The sequence below is a fragment of the Rhinolophus sinicus genome, chromosome 17 (assembly GCF_057876585.1).
Source record: "Rhinolophus sinicus isolate RSI-liver-muscle chromosome 17, RSI-T2T, whole genome shotgun sequence".
Classification (NCBI taxonomy): Eukaryota; Metazoa; Chordata; class Mammalia; order Chiroptera; family Rhinolophidae; genus Rhinolophus; species Rhinolophus sinicus.
Genome location: NC_142517.1, coordinates 80,117,484 through 80,145,259, shown reverse-complemented (window position 1 = coordinate 80,145,259; position 27,776 = coordinate 80,117,484). Strand labels below are relative to the sequence as shown.

Genomic DNA, 27,776 nt, shown 5'->3' with positions numbered 1-27,776 from the left:
ATATATATATATATATATATATATATATATATATATATATATATATATATTCTTATATTGACCAAAACAGATGGCCTTGGAACCAGCCTTCTTTTTTTCTTTTTTTTTTTTTTATTGGTTTCAGGTGTACAAAACAATGCAATAGTTAGACATTTCACCCCTGGCAAAGTGATAACCCCCCTCCCCCAATCTATTACCCCTCTGACGTCATATATATGTATTACAATTTCATTGACTCTATTCCCTATGCTCTATTCTATATCCCATGACTAGGTATGTATTTATTAAATTACAGTTGACATTCAATATTATTCATCTTCAGCTTCACGTGGCTGTTACTGCCTTTTAAAGCCAAGCTCTTGGCCATGTTTATTTAGTAAAACACATTGTAGATGTGAACTAGAAGTGTTTCCTGCCTTCTTCTCACACAAGGCTGTCTGGTCCCAACAGTGATACTCATCACCACCTCCCAACCAGATTCAAAAGCCATGCTGAAAAGTTCCCATTGCTATTTGTGCTTTTCCCCCCAATCTTGCAGGTTGGAAGCTTTGATTCTGAATTGGAAACCTCCTAATGTAAGTATTTGCATTTGCTTTGTATTCTTTAAAAAAAAAAAAAGATTTTATTGGGGAAGGGGAACAGGACTTTATTGGGGAACAGTGTGTACTTCCAGGACTTTTATTTTCCAAGTCAAGTTGTTGTCCTTTCAGTCTTAGTTGTGGAGGGCGCAGCTCAGCTCCAGGTCCAGTTGCTGTTGCTAGTTGCAGGGGGCACAGCCCACCATCCCTTGCAGGAGTCGAACCGGCAACCTTGTTGGTTGAGAGGATGCGCTCCAACCAACTGAGCCATCCAGGAGCTCAGTGGCAGCTCAGCTCAAGGTGCTGTGTTCAATCTTAGTTGCAGGGGGTGGAGCCCACCATCCCTTGCGGGACTCGAGGAATTGAACTGGCAGCCTTGTGGTTGAGAGCCCACTGGCCCATGTGGGAATCGAACCGGCAGCCTTCGGAGTTAGGAGCATGGAGCTCTAACAGCCTGAGCCACCGGGCCAGCCCCAACTTTGTATTCTTTTAAACTAGGTACATTTGCCAAAGTCATCATCTCCTTTAGTACAAAAATAGTCCGGCATGGATTTCCTGTGCAATGTTAATCAAAAAGGAAGTTATAGACTCACCTAATTTTTAAAAAATCCTAATTCTACATCTTAACTGCATCTTAAAGAAAAGGAAGTGGTAATTAACAGCCTATTGAAAATGATCTTAGTGAATTTCTAATAATTGATTAAAAAACCTCAAGCCAAAACAATAATACTATCTTGCAATATTGATCATTTAATCATTATCTGTCTTTCTCTTCCTTTCTCTTGCCTCAGTTGGGCTACTCCAAAGCATGTGCTTGGGAAAGGTTAGAAAAGATGTTTTTAAACTACATTTTCTACTTGAGTCTTTCTTGTGGGTGAAAAAAATTGGAAGCTGCTGAGATTAGACATCTGTGTTCTACAATCCCTGTTTGCTTCTCTCTTCCTCATTATCACAAAATTTGCTGTAATCTGGGAGCATTTCCCAATTTAGTTTATATTCATGTAAGGGGATAGCCACATTTGAAAAAAAGCTGAGAGCCCTAACTTTTATTTTTTGTATTAACCTTCAAGGATTTAGACAAGTTCTTAAAGTTAAATCCATTTTCCCCCTTTCAGGAAGGGATTACCTTGAATTAGTCACCACATCCCAGAAATAGCCCATTGGAACCGCTTCCCAGTGTGGCCAGATGTTGGTTTATACAGATCCTGCTGAGGAGTATTCCTTCTCAGCATGGCATTTAGCACAAAGCTTTTTGAACCTAAGTTAAATATACCTAATAGTGGCTGATTGACGAGAGCTGTACTTCTGCTGAATGTCGGTTCTGGTTAAGGAATAATTCCAGGAAGCCGAAAGACTGCAGCGACAAAGGAACGTTCACATCAGTCTTAAGTTAATATTACCATAATGTGGTATTACTATTAGTAGTAATGTTATAAATGTCTTAGCAGTATATCTTGGTCACCTACAGCTTCAAAATGGACAGTACATCCCAGATTTGTCAGTCCAGGCTGCCAGACGGCACTGCCTTGAAGCAGCAGCAATTACCCGCCTACCAGCTCCAGCTCTCAGCCACCAAAGTCCTCACTGGCTTTTTTATCACAGGAGCATTCTGCCTCAGCATGGGCATCCTCCTTATATTGTCTGCAAAGAGCACCAAGGAAATAGAGGTTTGTCCCTTCTTACATGTTTAACGCAATTTCTAAGAATTGTCAGCTTTGGGACTGTAAATGAGTGGTCTGTTTGAGAAGACAGCCCCTCAACAGGGAACTAGATGAGACTGGAGCATCCCTTTTCCAGCTGGCAGGTGCAGACGATGAGAGCCTCTGTGTGGTGGCTTCATTCCTCCCTATCCCCTCTTGAGGACAATCACTTTGACACTGGTCGGCTCAGCCATACTGTTCAGGGCTCCAGGAAAGTCAGAAGGTTTTTATGCGGGCAGAGGACTGAGCAAGCAGTTGATAGACGTGAGAGAAGGAGAGGTGAGGCCAAATGACTGCCAGATGCCCATGAATCATATTAATAAAAAGAGTGAGGAGCCAAAGATAGAGGTCTCAGTTTTGCCCCACTTTCAAGCAGAGTGTCTTTCCCTTTGCACATGAACTCCCCCTGAGATCATCGCTTTACTCTAGGAAAGGCAAGGACCCAGATCTTTCTGGCCTCTTAAGGAGGTAAAACAGCGTGTGGTAAGAACAGAGAGCTCGGCACAGCTGTCTTGTTCAACGTAATCCACGGCCTCTTCCTTGGACATTGCCCGGTACACAATAGACACACACTTATTGAAAAATATGGATTAGAGCAAATAGTGAGGACTTCAAAAAGGAAAACAGCGGTTCAGGTCCCATTCCCCCTATTGCCTTTCTACTTATGTTTTCTGCTGCCCCCTGCCACCTCCGGGCACCTTCTCTCTCCAGGAATTAAGTGCCCCTAAATCCTTTTGAGTCCTCCCGTGTGATATGGAAACCATTAGACCTCACCAGGTGGCAGAGACAAAATGGCAGGAAGAGATTAAACTGGCCTTGTGGAAGGGGATAAAGTAATCAGTTTACAAGGTTCACATTCATTTCCAATAACTGCTCATCCTGTTTACTTTTCTATTCTTCACCAACCCCTTTCTTTCTAGTTCTTCCCCACTTCCTGTGTAGTCTCTGCTTCCTCCCTTCTGGTCACCCACCCTCACCCTCTGTAAAAGGCAGCCTCGTGCATGTGAGGGGGACCTCGGTCCATGGTTAGCCAAAGCCACTCTGCAGACAACTTTCAACAGAATGCTTTCGTCAGAATGTTAAAGGGATTTTCCAATTGATTTTTTTTTTTAAGACACTTCAGATAGGACTGTTTCTAACACTTTGCTTTTACACGAGAAAACCAGAAACCATCCAGAGTGTGGGATCCTCTTTTGCACGTGGAAGTGTTTCATTATATTGGGTGATAAGATGAAGCACATACCCCAGCCCCGTGTGATCAAGCACAAACCTAGTAGAAAAAAGTTCTGAGTGGGCTTCCCCCTTCTCACTTAGCCCTGGGGCACAACAGGTGCCCTTTGCACAGTTCACTGGAAGCCAGAAGGCTAATTCTGCCTCTCCAAAATCTATGAGAAGCAGATTGTAATCTTCAATGTCATTTTAGAGCTGTAGGCTTACAAGGCCACTTGAGCACCAAAGTATGTGACAACAGATCAGAGATATGTTTTCCTCATAAGATTTTTAGAACTAGAAAGCACCTTAGATGTCATCTACTCAAAAATCATTTGATCGTGAGACATTTTTTTTTCTAACTGCATTGATAGAATTCCAACAAGAACCATGGAGTAAAATGTATACTACTATTAATACAATGACCTCACAGACCAATTAATTGCTAGATGCAATGATGCTAAAGAACAAAATGTGGACCCTGGAGGTTAAGGATTTAACTCAGGATCAGAGCCCGGCTGAAGCAGAACCCCAGTTTCCGCAGTCACGGTTCAGTGTGCCAGCTCTCAGTTACAATACAGCCCTGTTCTTTACCGCTTCTTAAAAATTGGAATGCAGTTTCACCAACAAAAAATGAATCAATTTCTTCCAAAATAATAGTTTAAGCCTTGCTGCCGGTTTAAAGAATGATTTAAGTAAATATAAGCATCTAAGTACAATTAAGTAGCCTTTGGGCTAATCTTTAGTACCAATGCTTGACCTGTTTGGCTTCCAAACTCCCAGTGGCTTTGCAAGGATTCAGAATTCCTTCTGTCTTTCTTAGTAGTCTTCTCTCCCAAAGAATCCGAAGTCCCATTGGCAGTTTACCGAGGACAAAGCCACTGCCTTGCTTCCCTACTCCTCCCCCATTCCCATAATCTTCTAATTACGCCTCAAAACTGGGGGAAAAGCAGAAGGCTTGACAGCCATGACAAGCCCTGGGCACCTGAGATGAGCATTTCCTGCAGCTTAACGACAGACATGGCCTCTCTCCCAGCCTCCCAGCCTTCCTCTTCCAGCCGCACCTTTGCATAACTGGCTCCCTCAGCCACAGCTCACAGGATTTGCCCATTCGGAACACACTACCCTTTTGTACAGAGTCCACTGTACCATTTTCACAGAACTTAACTTTTAAAAAAACGGAATGTAACAACCCTTTAAAGTCAGAATTATTCCACATATGTCGATAACCCTACATTTTGGAAGTACTTTTTCTATGTTCGGTCATTTTTAATAACTTCCCCTAGATGCCATGTAGAAGTATTCGTTAGTATAAATATTTTCCATACAATAAAATAGAAAACAGTGAAGTGACTTCCCCATAAAGCTGATTAGACTCAGGCCGTAGCCCCAGTTCTCATGTGACACTGACTAATACTTTCCTAGTGACACCTCTTTAGGATCCAGGCGTGAGACTTTATCACAGCAGGTTATGTACGTGTGCAACAGAAACACTCCAGGTCAGTGGCAACATGCTGCAGGTCCCAAAACGAAAGACTGCGCAGAGGCCCAATCCTTCCGAGCGAGCGTCTGCAAAAACGTGCGTCCTGCACGGCATGCCACCATTCCTTCGTGGCCCAGACAGCACGCCCCTGACCCAGAGAGCTTGAAGGCTTTGATGGGCTCAGGGCTTGAATTTTAATATATATATATGCACACACTCATGTAACTTTTTATTAATAATGGTTCTTTTCCCTGCCTGCCAGATTAATTACACAGATACATGTGCAAATTGTGCAAAACTGCGGGAAAATGCCATTAATTTTGACAAAGAATGCACCTGCTCTATTTCTTTCTACCTTCCAGAGACAATGCAGGTAAGTGATATTCAAGAGCCTTCAGTTGGCGATATGCTGGTCTCCTATTTCACACTTGGCAGTTCATGATTTCCACCAAATGCTCCCGAAACTCAACATGCAAAAAAATAAGGCAGCATGGGGGTGACAGATCTTATGAAGTATTGAATTCATGTGCAATTCTTACCCCCTTTCCTCTGGAATTTTATTTTTCTCCTTTGTTTCTAAGTTTCCAGATTCTTTACCTACTCAATTTTGTAACATAAGTCTTACCATCAATCAAATAGTTTTTACTCCAAATGTCAGCATAAGAGGGACCTTAGAAATCATGGAATCTAACCACTCTTTTTATAGTGAGAAGATTAATGGGCTGAGAGGATAAGTGACTTGACTAAGGTCACACAGTGAGTGAGTGTCAGGGGTCACACACCTGGTGGACTCCCCTTGGGTCCCCCCAGGTCATTCTACATATGCAGTTGCCGAATCCCTTAGGCAACTCTTGGCCTGGCTAACAGGCACTGTGAGAAATGCCAAAGAAATAATAAGAGAAGTCCCTGCTCTTGGGCGAATTAAAGTCTTGTGTTAGCCCAGGTCCTCTGAGAAGTAGATGCCCAGACAGGATTAGCCACGCAAGAGATTTATTGGGGGAACTGCCTGTGAGGGAAAATGGGGAGGGAGCCGGAGGAGGCTGGGAGAACTGTCAGACCACACAGCTCTGACCCCTGTGAGGGAAAGGGAAGGAGGAGGAACAAGGGAAGGAAGGGAGGAGGGGAAACGGACTGGAGGGGAGAAGGGGGAGGAAGGGACCGAAATAAGGGAAGAAGGAAGGGAGGAGCTAGACAACAGTGTATCCCTAAGAACCTGTCAGCGAGGCCCAGTGAACTTGCAAGGTTACCCGTGCCGTCGCCCTGGATAAGCCCACAGGGGACCTTAGGGCCTTGTCAGCCCCCCAGACACAGGTGATCTCTCCCTCATCCTTGACACACTTCCTTTTGGCTTTCAGGAGACCACACTCTCTTGGATTTCCTCCTACCTCCCTGGCTGCCCTTCTTTAGTTCCTTTTCCTCAGACTCTATGTTCGGATCTGCAGGGCTTTAGTCTTCATTTTCAGTTTTCTCCTCTCTATGTGCATTCGCTTCCTTGGAAATGTCATCGACCGCCTGGCTTTAAATGCCGTCTATAGCCAACACTCTTTTATGTCTCTAGCTCTTCCAGGGTCCACACTTGTATTTCCAACTGCCTTCCTGCTGTCAAAATGTGAATGACTAATAGGTATTTCCAAGGCTAAACTGATATCCATTCTTCCTTTTGCCCCCCGCCCCCAACCAAAAAAACAAACCCTGTTCCACCCACAGACTTCTCCATCTCAGCAACTCCATCCCCCGCCAAAGGCCCAGGACTCCTTCCATTCTCTCACACCTCACATCTGATTCACCCTGTTGTCTCTACCTTCAAAATATATCCAGTCTGCCCACTTCTCCACACCTTTGCTACAGCTGCCTGGTTCCATGCCACATTCAGCTCTTACCCAAACTTCTGCAAGAGCCCCCTCACAGGTCTCCCTTCTTACATCAGTGTCTCAACAGAACAGCCAGAGTTAACTTTTTAAAGCATGAGTCATATCATGTATTCCTTTGCTTAAAAATTCCTGTAATTTTTGGCTCCTCTTTCCACTTAGTGAAAAAGCCCAAGTCTTTACAAGGCCTTATATAATCTGGCTTTGTGGTTCCTCTCTGACCCGATCTCTCTATTCTCTTCCCCCCACCCCACTCCGACCGCACTGGACTCCTCGTTCCTCAGACGGTCAGGCATACGCTTGCCTTGCTCCGCGTGCCTGATCCCCTCTTGCTAACTCCCCTCCCTCCTTCAGGTGTTGGCTCTATTCTCCCCTTAGTGAGGCGTGTGCTGGCCATCCTGTTCCACCCCTGCCCTCCTGGTCCTTGTTACCTTGCTGTAAGTTCAATATTTTCCATGGTATTCATCACCTTCTAATAGCCTATAGAAATGAATAGTTTGTTATATGTATTGTTTATTGTCTCTCACTCTTGTATCCCAAGCGCCTGTAATAATGCCTCACATACTGTAGGTGCTCGATTAATGTTTATTGAATGAACATATGAATGGTTGCTTCCTCCACAGTGCCTGGCACAGGACATTTCATGTGGTAGATGCTCAAAAAATGTTTGCTATAAAATAAATGGAGGAAAGATAAAATGCTAAATGATAATGTTTTATGTTCCAGGAAGCTTTGGTTTTTTTGTGCCTCTTATCTCCCCCTTTGATGCCCAATAAAAGCAGGTTGGCATCAGTAATATTCTGAATACATCTATATTGACTATGGCTAGCTCTAATCGTTTTCATGAGTAAGTCAGATTTAAATTATAAGGAAATTACTGACTTATACTTAGGTTACAAGTGAAATCTATATAAAGTCACTGGAGTAAGTTTTACATATGTGTTTTTATTATAGGTCAAAAATTCTTGTTCTCTACAGCTGTGCCCTTTCTTACCTTCCTCAGCTCCCCATGCTAACCCCTACCCTCCAAAGTAAAAGTTAGTGTCGATTAATTGGGGGTGGGGGTACTTAAAACAACAGAGATATTTTTCTCTCACAGTTCTGAATGTCTGAAGACTGAAATCGATGTGTCAAGCAGGGTTGTTCCTTCTTGGGGCTCAGAATGCTTACATTTTTGAAGAAAAAATCCACAGGATAAAACCTTTAAAGGGATGCAGTTCCCATCTGTCTGTGTCCTTTGAAACCCCAGAGGCAAATGAAGTGTTACCATTCCTTTCAGGCACAGGCTTTCCCAGAAAAATCCAACCAACTGCTCAGGGCAATCACCGGACCCGCCGGTGGCCGGCTAGCCCTCACGACACACAGTAGCCATGAGTCCACACGAGACTCTGTGCTTTAAACTCGGGATGCTGCACAAAGCGCCACTGATTTAAAAAGAAGAAACACCACCAAGTATGTGCCTCCAGAACCAATCACAAAGCTGATGGCCTTGGAGGCCTTGTTAAGCAAAATCTTGGACAAAGGGTCATTGAGAAAAGGTTATTAAAACACTCCTGTACCCTAGTGTGGAGAGTGTTCTCTGCCTGTTTATCATTGATATAAATATGTAACTTCGGGTGAGTAGAATTCTCTCTTAAGCGTCCAAGAAAATGTATGGTAAATCCCTTTCTGTGGAGTTCGTGTTTTCTGTAGTTAAGGGTCAACAATCGCAGTGTCCTCCTCGGATGAGGAAGGGAAATCAGTCATTCCCGCGATGCCTGGCTCATTCGCCGTCACATCCATGCTCCCGTGCATTGTGTGGGAGCCTCCCTCTTTGTGGCCCCCACTTGTCCCCTTCTCAGGGTCTTACCAGTGACTAAGCTCTCCTGCTCTTGCTGTTTTCTGTAACTGACCACACTTACCCATGACCTTTATATCCGGCCTGCCCTGGGTACCAGCACCCGTTGTCCCTAGTCACCCTCTTTAAAGGTCCTTGGAGTGGGACCAAAAGCCTTGCCGAATGCTGTTTTCTGCACAGTGTAAGAAAATCAATTGACTCGGGGAATCATAAAGGAATACTTTTGTATTTCTAGCACTGAATATAGCTCCTAACTTGATGGGAGGCACTTATGAACGTTAGATGTTCACGTATTTTTGAATGCAGGCCTTCAGCATTTTGGAGGTGGGTAGTATATGAATTATAAACAGCTACACTGGCCAATTCTATTTGCATTATATATGCTGTTAGTAAAATCTGTATCAAGTCTGCCTACAGACTTGGGGACTCGGCGTGTGACCATAAAGGTAGAAGCATGATGGTCGCCTGTGATTGGGCAGCCTCATGCAGCGGGATACATGAAAAGGCATGTCTTTCGTGGCAGCAGCGCTACTTATTGCTAAGGTGAAAATCAACTTGTCTTGGATCACTGAATTATTCCATCTTCTTGTCCATGACAAGGGGTCCACCGTTTCTTAAGCAAGGACTGCATGCCCGGACCTGTGCTACATCCTAGGAATAAGAAGACAAGCACACCTGGAGCCAGACTGCAAAGAGCCCGTCTCATGCCTTTCATGTGCCCAATATGTACATGCACCCAAGTATGCTCAGTGGCTCCAATTTTAGATTCTGATTCATGGCTTTGCTTTGAAATCACGTTATTTTTTATGCCTACTGCTACCCCTAGGCAAAGCACTTTCCCCGTATTGCTGGGAAATAACAATATTTATAAAATCAAATTTTATATATTGAGAATACAAAACCTGGTTATAAAAAAATTTCAAGGTAGGAGTGCAGTTGTCCTTATCTAAAAAAATCAAAAATAAGTTATTTAGGGACACAGGGCTGGTGGTGCTACTCTTAGTGCGCATATGTGCAGGCAAGGGCAGAAACTGCACTGGCTTTGTAAAAACTACTGTCCAGACCCCTCAGCCCATGCATCTAAAGCTGCAGCCTCAATGTCACTCTGGGCACCAGGTGACCGGCTCTACCTGCACAATACGCTTTTGTTCTGTTTTGATTTGTCTTTATATCTTTGACATCTTTGCCTGTGTCGAGTGGGGGTTGTCGATTGTTTTTTACATGTGAATGTATTTGATTTTTTCCTTGTTGTTGTGCTTGGTGATTTGCTTTGTTCTGTAATTGCCCTACCAGTGCCCAGCTTAAGAGGCACAAGATTCAACATACCCAGCGGCCAACTCCAGACCAAGCCAGAGTACTACCGGGTTTGACCTACAAGTGACACACCCAGGGGGGATTCTTTACAGGCACATAGAGGCCAAACCACATCTAAGCGGTCAACCCTCACGCAGCACAACACCCTGCGTGGGCAGAGCCAAGTCTCACAACTAGTCAGCCTAGGAGTTAACCCCACCTACTCACAAGCAAAAAGCAATTAAGGGTCTTCTTTAATAGGACAATATACACAACACAAGAGTCACTTTTGGAGCACACGCAGGGGAGAAGAATGAAGTAGTGCAAGTGAAATATAAAGGACATTTATTACATACTAATCCAGCAAGAACTAAGAACTCCAGGGCATCTACCTAATACATCGAAGCAAACACAGAGAGTCAGCCAGAATGAGGAAACAAAGAAACATATCCCAAATAAAAGAACAGAAGAAACCTCAAGAAATGGAACTAAATGAAGCAGAGGTAACCAAACTATCAGAGACAGAGTTCAGAATACTGATGATAAGAATGTTTAAGGAGCTTAGAGAGGACATCAAGAAGGATGTAGAAATCATAACGAACAACCAGTTAGCATTAAAGAACACAGTTACCGAAATAAAGAACTCACTTGAAGGAATTAACAGCAGGTTAGATGAAGCAGAGGATCGAATTAGCGACTTAGAAGACAAGTTAGCAGAGATCACCCAAACAGAACAACAGAAAGAAAAAAGAATAAAAAACAATGAAGATGGTTTAAGAGACCTATGGGATAACATCAAGCGCAACAACATGCGCATCATAGGAATACCAGAAGGTGAAGAGAAGAAACAAGGGATTGAGAACATATTTGAAGTAATAATGTCTGAAAATTTCCCTAACCTGATGAAGGAAACCAACATACAAGCCCAGGAAGTGCAGAGAGTTCCAAACAGGATAAACCCAAACAGGTTTACTCCAAGACACATTATAGTTAAAATGGCAAAGATTAAAGACAAAGAGAGAATCCTAAAAGCAGCAAGAGAAAGACAGAGGGTTACATACAAGGGAACTCCCATAAGACTATCAAATGACTTTTCTGCAGAAACATTGAAGGCCAGGAGGGAGTGGCAGGAGATACTCAAAGTGATGGAAAACAAAGGCCTACAACCTAGGTTGCTTTATCCAGCAAGGCTATCATTAAAAATTGACGGAGAGATAAAGAGCTTCCCAGAAAAGAATAAGCTAAAGGAATTCATTACCACCAGGCCAGCGTTGCAAGAAATACTAAAAGGACTTCTGTAAATAGAAGAAAGATGAAAACAATCTAACCACAAATTTAAAAATGGCAATAAATATGTATTTATCAATAATCACTTTAAATGTAAAAGGCTTAAATGCTCCAATCAAGAGACATAGGGTGGCTGAGTGGATAAGAAAGCTAGACCCTTGTATATGCTGTATACAAGAGACTCACCTCAGATCAAAAGACACACACAGGCTGAAAGTGAAGGGTTGGAGTAAGATATTCCATGCAAATGGAAATGAAAAAAAAGCTGGAGTTGCAATACTTATCTCTGACAAAATAGACTTTAAAATGAAGAAAATATTTAAAGACAAAGATGGGCACTATATAATAATAAAGGGATCAATTCAACAAGAGGACATAACCCTAGTAAACATCTATGCACCCAACATAGGAGCACCTAAATATATAAAACAGATATTGACTGACATAAAGACAGAGATCAACAGTAACACTATCATAGTAGGGGACTTCAACACACCTCTGACAACAAGGGACAGGTCTTCCAGACAGAAAATTAATACGGAAACAACAGCCTTAAATGACACATTGGACCACTTGGATTTAATCGATATTTTCAGAGCATTCCACCCCAATGCTGCAGAATACACGTTCTTCTCAAGCGCACATGGAACATTCTCCAAGATAGACCATATGTTAGGCCACAAAGCAAGTCTGGATAAATTTAAGAAAATTGAAATCATACCAATTGTCTTCTCTGACCACAGTGCTATGAAATTAGAAATGAACTACAGGAAAAAAACTGGAAGACACACATATTCATGGAGGCTGAATAATATGTTACTAAATAATGAATGGGTCAAGCAGGAGATCAAGGAAGAAATCAAAAGATATCTCGAGACAAACGAAAATGAAAATACAACGACCCAAAATCTATGGGATGCCGCGAAAGCAGTCCTAAGAGGGAAGTTCATAGCACTGCAGGCCTACCTAAAGAAACAAGAAACATCACTAATCAACAGTTTATCTTCACACTTAAGGGATCTGGAAGAAGAACAACAAAATAAGCCCAAAGGGAGTACAAGGAAGGAGATAATAAAGATCAGAGCGGAAATAAATGAAATACAAACCAGAAAAACAATACAAATGATCAATGAATCCAAGAGTTGGTTCTTAGAGATGATAAACAAAATTGACAAACCTTTAGCCAGACTCATTAAAAAAAAGAGAGAGAGGACCCAAATTAATAAAATCAGTAATGAAAGAGGAGAAGTGACAACAGACACCACAGAGATACAAAAAATTTTAAGAAATTACTAGGAGCAACTGTATGCCAACAAATTTGACAACCTGGAAGAAATGGACAATTTCCTAGATGCATACAACCTTCCAAGGCTAACTCAAGAAGAGACAGAAAACCTGAATAGACTGATTACCACCAAGGAAATTGAATCAGTAATCAACAATCTCCCAACAAATAAAAGCCCTGGACCAGATGGCTTTACAGGCGAATTTTACAGAACGTTCAAAAAAGAATTGTCACCTATTCTCCTCATACTCTTCCAAAAAATCCAGAGGGAGGGAAGACTCCCAAACACTTTTTATGAAGCCACTATCACCCTGATCCCAAAATCAGACAAAGACACCACAAAAAAAGAAAACTACAGGCCGATATCGCTAATGAACATAGATGCAAAAATCCTCAACAAAATACTAGCAAACAGAATTCAGCAATACATTAAAAAGATCATACACCATGATCAAGTGGGATTCATCCCTGGTATGCAAGGGTTGTTCAACATCCGCAAATCAATTAATGTGATACACCACATTAACAAAATGAAAAATAAAAATCATGATCATATCAATTGACGCAGAAAAAGCATTTGATAAAATTCAGCAGCCATTCATGATAAAAACCCTTAAGAAAGTGGGAATAGAGGGATCATATCTCAACATAATAAAGGCCATATATGATAGACCCACAGCTAACATCATACTCAATGGGGAAAAGCTAAAACCATTCCCCTTAAAATCAGGAACAAGGCAAGGTTGCCCACTTTCTCCACTTCTATTCAACATAGTGCTGGAACAAGACAAACAAATGAGAAACAAAAACTCATACACAGACAATTGTTTAGTGGTTACCAGAAGGCAAGGGGGAGGGGGGTGAGAGATGAGGGTAAGGGGGATCAGGTATATGGTGATGGAAGGAGAACTGACTCTGGGTGGTGAACACACAATGGGATTTATAGATGATGTAATACAGAATTGTACACCTGAAATCTATGTAACTGTATACAATGGAGTATTACGCAGCCATAAAGAAGAAAGAAATGTTACCATTTGCAACAACATGGATGGACCTAGAGAACATTATGTTAAGTGAAATAAGTCAGAAAGAGAAAGACAAATACCATATGATCTCACTTATATGCGGAATCTAAAGAAAAGAATAAGTGAATGAACTAATCAGAGACAGTTTTGGAAACATGGAGGAAAAACAGAGGGTTGCTAGAGGGGCGGGGAGGGGATAAGGGGAAGGTGAGAGGTTTTGAAAAATAGTTGGTAACCACAAGATGGTCATGGGGGTTTGAAAATTAATTTGAGGAACATACAGAGGGATAGTGGATGGGGGGAGGGGGGTTCACACAGTGTGAGGGATATAAATGATAAACGTCTAAGTTTTGTTTTGTCTTGTGCACCTGAAACTAATAAAAATAAAAAAAGATATAAAAAAATAATAATAAGTTATTTAGTCATTTTACTAATTCTATGTAGACCAGGATTTTCCAACACTGTTTTTGTTTTTTGTTTTTAAATGATTTCTTGGGTTTCTGTATGAGCTAAAGAAACTTTCAATTTCCATCATTTTTTTCTGTACTACTATTTATATTCTAAAAATCCTGTCCATGTTTATTAATATTACAGTTTAATTTTTTACTCTTCTTACTTTTTCTTTTCTTCTTTACAGGGTAATGTTTACATGTATTACAAATTATATGGCTTCTATCAGAACCTCTATCCGTATATTCTATCCAGAAGTAATAGCCAACTGATGGGTAGAGATATAAAGGTAAGGCTTTATTTACTTTGGCATAATACTTTTTTTTTTAACTAAATGAACCTTTCAGTCTAAAAGAAAGTATGGAAAATAAACTCAAAAGCTAAAGTTTTACAAGACAGAAATACTCATTTCGTTTTTGCATAAATTGAAGGGGCTGGGTATTCAGCATAACTGCTATTGAGAAAGAGTACTTTCCCTCTTCAGAACAGTAATGTGAATCTTGTCCAATTAAATGGTTATCCTTTCATGCATCAACCATTTTTTTTATTTGACAGCCTTTTATATTAAAATTGGATGCATATTGAATTGTCCAAATCTTGGTAAGAATGAATGTGTCAGAAGGGCAAATCTTCAAGTACCTTTCAACCACAGTTCAGGATTTTATGTTTCTGTTTAATAACGTGCATGACCTACTAGAGCTGCTTCAAAAGTCAAGTTTTTGCTTCTTTGAATGATTGACACATTGATTAGATTTCAATATTATTTCTTCACACTTAATTTCTGTAGTTATCTTTAAAGTTGCCCATTTTAGTTGATGGATTCACCAACCATTTTGATACCAACCTTGAGTGGTTGGTCTCAGTCTGGCTCACCCTATATCTAGGTAGTGTTGTCTTTCCTATAATTGGGACCTTCAAGCAACCAAGTTTAAGGAAATTGGGCTCTACTTGCTTTAATTGAATACCCTTTCAGACCTAGTATTACAAAATTTTATTCTTGATCGGTGATACTCAGCATGATAGCAAGAAAAGCTAGAGTGAAACCTTTTCCTACTGACATTATTATATGAAAATTATAAACAAACGATTTTTAGCAATCACTCTTTTAAACATATAGTCTGGTTTTCAGGTGGATGGATTTCCTGCAATAAGTCATCTAGCTAGAGACCCACGATTTATATACTTTTTGGAATATAAATTACACTTCAAAAAAAGTTTTTAAAAAATATTTTCCAGTGTAGACCTAGGGTGATATGTAGCACAGCCAACAAGGTAAATTTCCTTTCTACAGACATATTTGGTATGCTATGTATTGTTAATGAAGGAGAAGAAAACCCTGCACGTGTGCATATGTGCGCGCGCGCACACACACACACACACACACGCCCCTCCAAAACAAAAATTTCCTAGTCTAAGCCAGAAGCCTGGGAAAAATCAGTTAGCAGTCCATAATCTTGGTCTGTGCCAATAAATCAGTGTGGGTTGATTTACATTGCCAATGTTCTCACTTTCAACGTTCTAAGGGAATTAACTAAAAGCACTTCTCATTCCTGTATCACCTTGCATCCAGGATGTTGGAAACTGTGCTCCATTCAGTAAGTCCCACAATGGGACCCCCATCGCTCCTTGTGGTGCTATTGCCAATAGCATATTCAATGGTAGGTGACTTTTCTATCTCCTTTCATAAATGTGTAACAACCTAAACGTTCAGAAGCTCACCTCTGCAGCTGAATGAGCAGTTTTTTTTAAAAAAAAAAATTTGTATCCATTGTCCACTGACTTACAGTATTTCATTTGCAAGTAAGTTCTTCCTTACCAGAGATTTGAAATACTTAGGGACATAAGTTAAATGGAGTATAAGAGTATTTTTCAAGAACTGGGACCTTGGCAAGAAAAAAGAAGTCTTGTAATTCCAGCATCTATGGCAAGTAGGCATGTAGAGAGTCGCTAAAACCCTGGCTTATTTTTCATCTGTCTGGTTTTGCACGTCAAAGGGTGGCAGAAATGCTTGCTCACTCCTCGAACATAATTTTTAATTTCCTTACAGACACCATTATTCTTTCATACAACCTTAATTCATCTATACATATCAAAGTCCCAATGCTATCGAGTGGAATTGCATGGTGGACAGATAAAAACATCAAGTTTCAGAATCCAAGTTTAAATAATCTTCCTAGTACATTTGCAGGTAAGATCTATGCGTTAGCTTACTTTTTTTTTTGTCTTTATAGATATGTTGTCTTGTGTGCGTGGGGAGGTATTTATGATTTCTCCTCCTTTCCTTCTCTGTTGACTTCTTTTTTGGTCTAACTTTTCCTACCTGTGCAGGCCTCCATCACATACCTATCAGAAACATGAAATGATTGGTGCCCTGTTTCCTCCCAGTTTACCATTAATAAAAAGGCAGTGTCTTAAGAAACTTGATGCTGCATCTAAAATTAGGGTGACCGTGTAATTTATTGTCTGAACTGGTACACTTTTGAGAGTGAAAGAGGGCAGTGGAATAAAGTTATATATTTATTTAAAACTTTTATTTATTAATCAATAAAATAACATTAAGATTTTGGTAGACCTATAAAATAATTCTATTACAAACTACTTTAAAAATGCAGTTCTTTAAAATATTAAAAGAGTATGTCTGTGTACATTAAACAAACTTGTTTTAAAAAAACTACTTTATTATCTAAACATTAAAAGATAACATAAGCAGAATAATTATTCTGGATACAGTCATATATGTATTGGTCATATATGTCTTCATCACATACCCCTGTATTTTTCTAGTGAATTTGTGTTTACTTTATTCTTTTAGAAAACATTTTATTAGAATATTCTTTTAAATTTTTTCACAAAAGTACCTGCAGTCTTTTTTAAAGTTGCATTTTATGGTTAATCAATTTCAATTTGTTAATACCTTTAATTGATTCTTCTCTTTTGACCCTAATGTTTTGTTGTTGCTGTTGTTGTTGGGTGTTTTTTGTTTGTTTGTTTGTTTCATAAATTTTACTGGGGAATATTGGGGAACAGTGTATTTCTCCAGGGCCCATCAGCTCCAAGTTGTTGTCCTTCAATCTAGTTGTGGAGGGCACAGCTCAACTCCAAGTTCAGTTGCCGTTTTCAATCTTCGGTTGCAGGGGGCACAGCCCACCATCCCATGCGGGAATTGAACTGGCAACCCTGCTGTTTAGAGCTTACGCTCTAACTAACTGAACCATCTGGCTGCCCCCTAATGTTTTTTTTAATGGAGAAAATATCTATAGGTGCTGAGGTACCTATTATGCTGTCAGTCAATTTTACTAAATGGAGGATATTCTCAATTTCAGTTTTTTTGTATTGAAATATGCTAGTACTATAACACAAATATTTTCATAGGCACTGTCTTTTTGACTTCACGTTTTTTTCAATTTATGATTCTTTTGAATGTATTCCTAAATTTAGATGCTGCAAAATCTTAGACCTTCTTGGTGTCATTTAATTCCAGTAGAGAAGAAAAATTTGTCCAGTTAAAAATAGGAGCTCCATCAAAAGAGTTTTCTTATAAGTTGAGATATTCTAAAGCATCATTATAGAATTTAAAAATTAAATCTTGTATATATTTTGAGCTCTCATTATATAACATGTTTAATTATTCCATTGCTTTTATAGGGGTAAATTTCAATATCTTCTTATTTGCAAGCTTGGTTTTCAATAATTACAATTTACTAAATCTTCAAAAACTAAAGTTTTTTTGGCATTCCATATATCAATACTTTTTAAATTTTTTTCAACTATTTTGAACAAAATTCAACCAAAAGTTAGAGGGCTCGTTTACCAAAAAAAGTTCAGGATCATTGCAGGATACATCATTTGATATTCAAAATAGTTTTTAAGGGCTCAAACATTACTAAAATTCAAGTTGATGGTGTGTAGAAAGACAGGCCACATATACTATCATGCTGAAGCATTTCTTTCATTTAACATCCATGTTGTAAAAATTTTGCATTTCAATTTCTCTAACTATGAATATATAAAACTATTTAAATTTGCACAATTACTGCTGTTTTTTGATTACTAAAATATTGTAGCTTGTTTAAATACAATTAGGAATTATATATGTACCTTAACCAATTTTAAGTACATTTCTCTTTAAATTTCTTAGTTTACTAAGAACGTTATCTTTACTCAGATGTTGTGCTCCACCAAATTTGCATTTATGTTATCACTACAACACCAAGAAATTTATACTTGATTGTTGAATTTTTAAACTGAATTTATAGTAATGTTTACAATAATGTCAGAGGTTTTGTCTTCCAAGATTGAATATCAAAAAGGTTCACTTTGATTCCATGAAGAATCAAACAAAAAAAAAAATCAAGCCATTATTATAATTAACTTATTCTGATTTTTCTGTTTGAAGCATCTAAAGACACTAATGTAAAACTGGCCTCATTTAACTGTTTATAAAGTTCTTTTTGTACTAATGGAGCCAACACATTAAAGTTTTCCTTTGATTACAAAAAAATAAAATTATAATAAAAAAGTGAGACTAGAAGGAAACTCATTTGATAAATGAAAAGTCATGCTCACATGATATATAAATGGACCTTCTGTAGCTACACGAAGTAAAGTATTGTCTTTGGATACACTCTTTTAAAAATAAGCACAAACTTTTGAAATATATTCTGATGTTCTTCAGCAGATTTATGTCTTTTGATTTTCATGTGGGTTATTGACATTACGATGGTTCCCATGGTAGGGAGTAAATGGCAACCAACTTTCTTGAGAAACTGTACTTTACATCAAAGATACATGTTTCATTTTTAGCTCTTCACAGCTAAAAGGATTTATTAGCAAATAAAAAACTGATACCAAACAATAAAACAGTTATGTTTTTACACCATGTAATAAATAACAGAACCAATGTTGCAAGAGAGTTCAGACTACTCTCAGCAAGACCGCTGAGCGTCTCTTTCCCACACCACGTCCTGTGCATATAACATAATCTCTAATTTCCCATGTTTCCTACTGATCCCACTGACTGGCAGCCCGGCAGCTTCATGCATCTCACAGGCCAAGACAGAGGCTGGAGCCTAACTGGCTGGAATGTCAAGCAGCTGCCAGAGGTCACAGGGATGTTGTTTTTGACCGAAAGGGTCTCTGGGTATGTTTCATTAATTACATGTTAAAGTCAGCACTCCATTCACTGCACATGAGTGTCTCATACACTATAGCTAAGACAATGGTTGGAAGCTGGAAGGATAAAATTTTAGGTACATCCTTTGTTTGGGACAAGTGCTAAAGCAGCTGGGATAACAGACATAAGTGGGACTGTCTAACGCAAGCTGGCATGTGTAGTCACTATATAATGGAATTCTTAGTTTTTGAAAGGAACTTGGCCCCTTCTATTGTTTTGTCTTGCCACATTACCACAGGCCTGTAACACAAAGGGTCCTTGGCTTTCTCTCTGCACTTTGTTCTTACCTTGATTTGAGAATTACCACATTATACTACAATGATCTGTTTGGATACCAGTCATCCCCACTTCAGTGTGTGAATTCCTTGAAGGAAGGGATTGGATTTTGTGCTGTTTTGTATCTCTAGTATTTGATACATAGTGAGCAATCAAGAAATGCTTATACTGGGGCGGCAGGATGACTCAGTTGGTTAGAGCGCGAGCTCTCAATGAGGTTGCTGGTTCAATTCCTGCATGGAGGGTTGCGTCACCTGAAACTAAGATTGAAAACGGTGACTGGACTTGGAGCTGAGCTGCGCCCTCCACAACTAGATTGCAGGACAATGACTTGGAGCTGATGGGCCCTGGAGAAACACACTGTTCTCCAATATTCCCCAATAACAAGTTTAAAAAACGTAACAAAGAAATGCTTATACTTAAATGAATGGATGACTACACATGACCCGAACTTGGGATGGGAAATGCAGGAAGTTGGTGCCTCTTAGACCACTCTTCCCCATACTCTCTTGGTGATGTGGGCTCGAGTGGGATCAGGAGTTAATAAGGGAGGGCATGCTTGAACCTGCATTTTTCACATGCTGCCTGGGTGATTCCGATGTCAGTGCCCATAGAACACATTGCCTTAGGGCATGAGCTCTGGCTAAATTAGAGAGTCCCTATTGAGCATTTTGGATCCTATAAATAGTAACCCAGTTTTATGGAAGCGAAAAGTTCATTAAGCAATTTTCTCTTGTTCACTAGCTCTTTAAAATTCACTACGGTTTTTATTATCAGCTTCCGTCAACTGTAATTGGAATCTCTTGTCCCTTTATCAAGCATTTATTGAACACCTACTATGTGCCAGGCACTGGACAAAATGCCTGTGGAAAAAAGATGAGGATGACACTGTACAAAAGACTCTGCTATAGAGTGAGACACAGCCATGCCCACCATGGTAAAGTGGGCAGGATGAGAATGCGAGGAAACTCGGCAGACGTAGCCCCTGGCACTGACCTTCACCCTGCGTTTCCAGCATGGCTACGGCACTCAAACCTACAGGCTTCCTGGCTTTAGAACAGGCCAGCGGCACCTGTGCTCTCCACCTCCTGCTCCCATTTGTCAGTTGCTCCCATTTGTCAGTTCCTCCTCCTTACTTCCAACATTGAGCTCTCAGGCACAGGGTTGGGGAGAATTTCTATGTGACGGAATCTTCATGCACTGCCATGGTTATTTCCTTAGAATGCATGCCTAGAAGTAGAAAATCTGGGCCGAAATGTATGCAAAATATATTAAAGCTTTTGGTGCGTGTTCCTAGATTGCCAGAGATGTTTTTAATCCATACAGCTATCTGCTTTGCACAAGAGTTCCCATTTCTATCGCCTCATCCATGATTGTCACTCTTTTCTTTAAATATAATATTAAACAAGATTTAGATGAACTGGTATCTTGTTTTAACTTGCTCTCTTTAGTTACCAAGTTAAAGAAAGTAAAGACATTCCCTATGACGCTATCACAGTATACAACCACTGTTATTTTGCTCTACCTATTTCTTCAGTACTTATCTTTATATGCATATATAAAATTATATGCTGCTCTCCTTTTTAACCCTATGAAAATATCATCACCATTTCCCCCCACATTTTCTTAAAGTTGCATATTTAGGTGGTTTAGACACACACACACACACACACACACTTTTTTTTTAAGTCTAATTTCTATTTCTTTTTCCTCAAGAATGCAAAAGTTACTTCATTCTCTACATTCTAAGGAAATCTGGAGGGGGTAGATTATTTCCTCAGCCACGTCCATTGTTTTCTTCCCACAGGAACCACAAAGCCCCCCTACTGGCCCAAGCCTGTCTATAAACTGGATGAAGAGGATTCAGTAAACAATGGCTTCATTAATGAGGATTTCATCGTGTGGATGCGGACAGCTGCCTTTCCCACTTTCAAAAAACTGTACCGTCGACTCAATCGAATACAGTATTTTACTGAAGGCTTGCCTGCTGGTAATTACAGTTTCAACATAACCTACAGTATCCTTTTATTCCACTTCTTTCTGCGATGAAGGAAAATCAGGGTCCATCTGGGTACCAGTCGTTGAATTATTTTATTCTGTACTTTTTTATTCTCCAATCAAATCTATCTATCTATCTAAAGAAATATATGGTTCTCTTATAGGTCATATTGTCATTCCATCACCATATAGCTATTTGTCTCTACTTTATACAATCAAATGTATACCTTTTGTTAAGGAATAACAGTTAATAGCAATGTCAAGTAAGTAGATACGGATAAGTAGAAAAGGACTATTTCTTTCACCCAAGAAAGATTAAATAACACTGAGCCTAGAGATCTGAAACAGTGAGGGGAAGCCTGTTATATAGGATGGGATGAGATGGAGGACCATGGAAAGAAAAAGTGGTTTGAGAAGGAGTACATTTGGAATATGGACTAAAAATAACTAAAACAGAGAGACGGTAGAACCTTCCATTCTAGACAAAAGCATCATAGACCAAGGGAGCCCTGGACTCATGGGGCAGGTCCAGTTCTTCCAACCGACATGGGAGCGCACCGAGCTCTGCACTTAAAAAGCTGTATTCTTCACTCTCTTAGGTACAAAGCCAGCTAGTAGGCGTCAGTGCCTTCGTTACGGACATACAGTCCGGTTTGGGAGACGTTGGCTTTAATAGGAGATGCTGAATTCTTTCACTTAATTCAAAAATACAAATGTAACTCTTGATTTTAACACAAAAAGGATTTCACTTCAAAATGAGACTGAACACTATCTTTTAAAAATTGCTTATTCAAACACAATGTATACTAACTCTGGACTTCAGACTTAATCTTAACGTCTCTTTCCAATTCTCCCTGAAACAGAATTCTCTGGGAGGTGGAATCTTTCCAGGGCTCGGACTCAGCTTCAGGACATCAGCAGATTAGGCATCAGCACTCCCTGGGACATCTCAGAGCTGGTGGCTGGGAGTCGCTCCTGGGACCCCCACCCAGCAGGCTAGAGGATCGTAACACAGAATACCTTCTTAGTTTCTTTACCTTTGGTGAACTTCAATGACAAGTTCTTGGGGATAATTTTTAAGTGAATGACTGACTGTATCTGCTCCAGCTCCCTGCTCCATCTTTTCTTCTTTTCTGTCCTAGAGTGTGGACCTCTGCATCCTGACGGGAGTAGGGACATTCCTCAGTCGGAGACACGCACACTGACGTGACACCACTACTGCCTGTCAGCTTGTTGCCTCCTTTTGCTTACTGTCCAGTATTGTTTCAGTGTGTCCCTTTAACACCTTCAGTGTGTCCCTTTAACAGGTCTCTAATTCTAGTCTATGAAAACAAAAGCCACAAATTGCTCTCTCTCATGCAGCATTATACATACAGATCAAAGAGTAAGCCACGGAATATTACCTTTTAATTTAAACGTGATTTCAGCAATCCCTGTCTCTCTCACGCCCCCCAAAAACTGAGATTAAACGTTGCTTGACCATGGTCTCTGGCGTTGGACCTTCTGGTCCCGTCGACCCCGTCTGCGATTGCCTTACCAGTAAAGCGGTTATAGTTACTATAATCAAGAAATGGGGTTGGGGGGGGGAATCCTACCGCATACCGCTGGCCTCACAGTGCATGACAGTGAGTTTGGGTTTGAGGGGAGAGGAAGGGAGTCCATGTTCCAAACGGAGGAGACACCGTTTCTCCGCCTGAGACATGCTCTCCTGAGGTGACTTCACCCACAGTCGTGTTCTAAATGCTGATGACTCAAGCCAGCATCTTCCACACAGAACCTCAGCCCTGGGCCTGCCGTGTGCACTACCTGTGTGGAGCCCTGGTGTGACTATTACCCAACCCGCCTCATGGCCTGCCTAATATGCACTGAGAAGAGCTAAGCCTGAGCGGCAGGAAACGCTTACCACTTCTGACAGAGACAAGATGTTCTTTGTGTCCTCACATAAAGACCCCCCCAATGGAACTGAGGGAGAAAAACAGGCAAATGAGTTGAGGTGGCACCCAAAGACCTGGTGACAATGAGGAATTTTGACGTAAAAGAAAGAGTGAGAACTGGTTTTCTAACAAGTTTCCTTATGCCTTTGAATAGCATGTTGCCAAATGATTCGAGGCCTTTTAAGCGTTTTGCTGGGAAATGCTGCTGTCCTGTGCCGTTGCTATGAGAAGCCTTTATTTGTTTATTAGTTTGGTTTACAAAAGGCACCAGATGTTTAAAAACCTCAGGCCACATGCATAATCAAAATGACATCATTAAAATGCTAACGATAGCAAACCCACTTCAAACACTTTTCTCCCCAGCAGTCAGGGATGCTGGCCTTTTCAGAACCTAAACGAATACCCCACTTTTACTTTTCCCACCAAAAATGTTTTGCCATTTAGCTCACTATTTTTTTGTTCTTCTCTCCTCCTGAAGAATTTTCCCTGAGGTAGGAATTCAGACCTTAGCCTATGAAAGACTTTAGCCTACCCTGGGTCTCCTTCATAAGTGAAAACTAAGTTTGCAGTACAGCCTATCTGTGTTCTTTTCATTTCCTTGGGTTTAAATATATTTGTACGTTATTTAGTTGTCTGTAAGTCATTCAGATCTATCTGTGTCAGAATCTCTTTCGTAGATTGCAACTACTTGAATGTAAAGAGAAGGCTTGTTTTTACTGAATTTCATTCCAGCAAGATACAACATACTACTAAACATACTAAAGATTCGACAATATGAAATGGAATAGTCAACCTTTTTTTATAAACTACAGAAACAGCAATGAAAAGGTTCCACCTAATGTAGTTAGGATATACAGTGGTAGAGCTGAGAAGAGCGATGACAGATCCTTAACACGTTTTCTGTTCTTCGACTTTCCAGTAACCAGATTCCGAGGAGAAAAATCAGTTGTTCTCTCCACCCTGACGTGGAGTGGAGGCAGTAGCCTTTTCTTAGGTGTCACCTACACAGTGACCGGAGCCGTGACATGGCTGGCCTCCTTTTCCATGATGGCAATTCACTTGATGCTGAATGGAAGGAAGACGGTCTACTCCCAGCAGTAAAGTGAAGATTTAAAAAGAAAAGTAGAAAACGCAGAAATGGACAGTGAAGTAAATGGAGCCAAAGATGTCTGAGAAGCCTCACCATGACGGATATTTTATCAGGAGGAACTGCGTTGACGAACCAAGTGCAATTCCAGGTGGATAAATAATGAGAGTTTCAGGGTGAAGAGGAAGAGGAGGAGATGGAGGAGGGGGGAAAGGCATAATTATGTAGAATAAAATGTCCTTGGAATGGGGAAGATAAATCATCCTTGAGCTCTAAACCAAGTCTCAGATATTTATTTGAATGCCTAGGAGAGTACCATCACCAGACAAGAGTAAGTAGGCCTGGGGGCCCCAAGCTTAGGTTAGTGCTTTTAATCATTAGTCAAAGCTCAGACCCAAATCTTTATTGGCTGGTTGAAATTCTTTTTTTTTTTTTTTCTTTCTTTCTTTCTTTCTTTCTTTCTTTCTTTCTTTCTTTCTTTCTTTCTTTCTTTCTTTCTTTCTTTCTTTCTTTCCTTTTTCCTTCCTTCCTTCCTTCCTTCCTTCCTTCCTTCCTTCCTTCCTTCCTTCCTTCCTTCCTTCCTTCCTTCCTTTCGTTTTGAAATTATTCTAGACTACCAACAATAATTGCTGAGCATGGAATTGAGCTTCGGGATGCACTTTGAAAACTGATTTATTCAATGTTCTCTCCTTTCCACGGAGACTAAGTTTTCTCTGTTAAGACTAATCCAAGCAAAGGTTATGACAATTCCCTGGGCACACAAAACATAGCAATACAGCAAAAAGGAAGGTGAGGGAGTTCCCTAAAGTTATCCGTGCATCCAGGAGGGAAGCTCTGAAAGTGACTGATCCCCTCAAAAACTATTCAGCACAAAACAATTCTGGAGTTTATGTTGGGATAACACAGTCTAACATGCAAATGACACGGACTTATGATGCTTGAATTATATGTGTTGAGGGAGCTTCTCAGAGTCCAGCTGAAAAGGTTGGCATTCCGGCTAAAGGTCGCTTAGAGGAGACTGAGCGAAGTACTTGGTAAAGCTGCCAGGGCAAGAGACCCCATATACTTGTGTACCAAGGTGACCAGAATATCATACTTTTCAAAACATGTTTATTATATTATTTTTTGACATGGGGGAAGCTTTTCTCTGTGATGACTCTAGCAGCAGAATTTTCATTGTTAGTGAAAAATACAGTACCAACACATATTTGTCTGTTGAACAGCCAGGAAAGAATTTCCTTGTTGCAACTTGCTGCGTTCAACAAATAGTCTAGTACTTTTCAAAAAAAAAAAAAAAAAAAAACCCAAATAGTTTCTAGTACCAACTCTGAAATCTTGAAATCACTCCCTTATCTCACCTTCCATATGCAACCAGTGACCAGGTGTGGGGCCGAGTAATGCCCCACCCCTCCCCAAAGACACCCATGTCCTAATCCTCAGACCTTTGAATGTCACCTTACTGGTGTATTTCAAAAGATACTTTGCATATGTGATTAAGTTAGGGACACTGCTGTGGGGAGATTATCCTGGATTACCTGAGTCGGCCCAGTGTAAGGCCCAGTGTAACCATCAGCATTCTTAAAAGAGTGAGAGGCAGGAGCTCAGAAAAGTGGTAGGGATGTGACAACAGAAGCAAGAGCTTGGAGTGATGGAAGGAAGGGGCCGTCATCCCCAAAATGCAGGCGGCCTCTAGAAGCTGAAAAGAGCAAGAAACAGATCCTCCCCTGATGCCTCCAGAAGCCCTCTTGGCATCTTGATTTGAGATTTCTGACCTCCAGAACTGTAAGAGAATAAATTGATGTTGTTTTAAACAGTGAGTGGATGGTTATTTGTTACAGTAGCAATAGAAAACTAACATACCAGGGATTGGCAATGCTCTAGTCGTCTGAGCAACTGTTGTCTCTTGAGCTTAGGTGAGCTATCCAAGGAAGGGTGCTAGGGGGGAACAGAGCACACATGTGAACCAGGCCTGTTGACTTCACATCCTGGGCTCTCACCCTTCTAGTCCATGCTCCTCAGTTACGGTACTGACTGGATGAAGGCATGGACACACTGCTCCATCCCAACCTTGTTTGTCAGCTTATAGGACGCTGTGTTAGTCAGGGTTCTTCAAAGAAACAGGAACCAATAGTGTGCGGTGTGTGTGTGTTGTGTGTGTGTGTGTGTGTGTGTGTGTGTAAATAGAATTATTTTAAGGAATTGGCTCACATGATTGTGGAGGCTTGGCAAGTACAAAGTCTGCGGAGGGAGGCCGCAGGCTGGAGGCTCAGGAAAGAGCTGCAGTTCAAGCCAAAAGGCAGCCTGCTGGGAAGCCCGGAAGAATCAATGTTGCAGATGAAGGCTGAAGTCTGTCTGCTGGAGAATTCCCTCTTGCTCAGGGGAGGTCAGCCTTTTGTTCTAGTCAATCCTTTAACTGATTGGATGACACCCACCCACATTGTGAAGGGCAATCTGCTTTACTCCGTCTGACAATTTAAATGTAAATCTCATCCAAAAACACCCTTACACAGAAACATCCAGAATAGTGGTTGACCAAATATCTGGGCCCCACGGCCCAGTCAAGTTGACACATAAAATTAACCATCACAGAAGGCATCTGCATTCACCAAGTAATCAAGACTTTTCAGGAAAAGTACTCTTCATTTCACTTTGCACTAGAGTTGGCTCCATGGAAAGGCCCTATACAAAACCTAAGTTCAGCCTCAAGAGACTACTATTCAAGGAAAAGAAGTGGCCAGAATTTATGACTGGATGGAGATGTGTAGTTCTTCTTTTCGGCTTCTCCACAAGTCGGCACATTCTAAACGATGTATCTTTCTGTGACTCTCACCCTGCTATAAAATCCGGGCACCATCCTCCACGTCGGGGTCGAGCATCATCCTTCACCATGAACTCCCCACCCACAGCGGGAAGCTTGACTTTTCTGGCTTCCTTTCTCTTCCCGCCCCCATCCTCTTGTTCTTGTCTTCTTCCTCCACTTTTCTAATGCTTCATCCTTGTGCTCTGTGAACTGGTTGGTGACAGATTGTCAAAACTCGGTGCTACCCTCCTCTTTCTTCAACGCCTGGCAACACCGCTGAAGGGAGAGACAGCGAGCGAGAGACCAAGACAGACAAAGAATACAAACGAGAAGCAGTGAGAGCTTGGGAGTGTGTGACTGTGAGTATGTCTATTTAGAAACTGTGTTGGAGTTTTGAAGCGCTTTTATTTAGATGTATATTCTAAGCGCGTGGGGAGAGGCAGCAGGTAGGATGAAGTTATGGGTGTATGAACAGAAGTAGATTTTAAGG

The 27,776-nt window shown here is 40.7% G+C and overlaps 1 protein-coding gene across 2 annotated transcripts; it reads left to right on the top strand.

Annotated features, from left to right (window-relative positions):
- The first annotated feature begins 45 nt into the window (after positions 1 to 45).
- Positions 46 to 26,639, top strand: LOC109460773 (cell cycle control protein 50C-like). Of its 2 annotated transcripts, none has more exons than XM_019756484.3 (7): positions 46 to 575; positions 2,047 to 2,245; positions 5,233 to 5,343; positions 14,206 to 14,307; positions 15,589 to 15,676; positions 16,066 to 16,206; positions 21,275 to 24,166. In XM_019756484.3, the coding sequence occupies exons 2-7, from the start codon at positions 2,054 to 2,056 to the stop codon at positions 21,514 to 21,516; spliced, it is 876 nt and encodes a 291-aa protein (XP_019612043.3). In that variant the 5' UTR covers positions 46 to 575; positions 2,047 to 2,053; the 3' UTR covers positions 21,517 to 24,166. The 2 variants fall into 2 exon arrangements, with proteins under 2 accessions (XP_019612043.3, XP_088650115.1); XM_088793989.1 differs by lacking the exon at positions 46 to 575 and adding an exon at positions 24,312 to 26,639 and having other exon boundaries at positions 592 to 2,245; positions 21,275 to 21,486.
- The last annotated feature ends 1,137 nt before the right edge of the window (positions 26,640 to 27,776 follow it).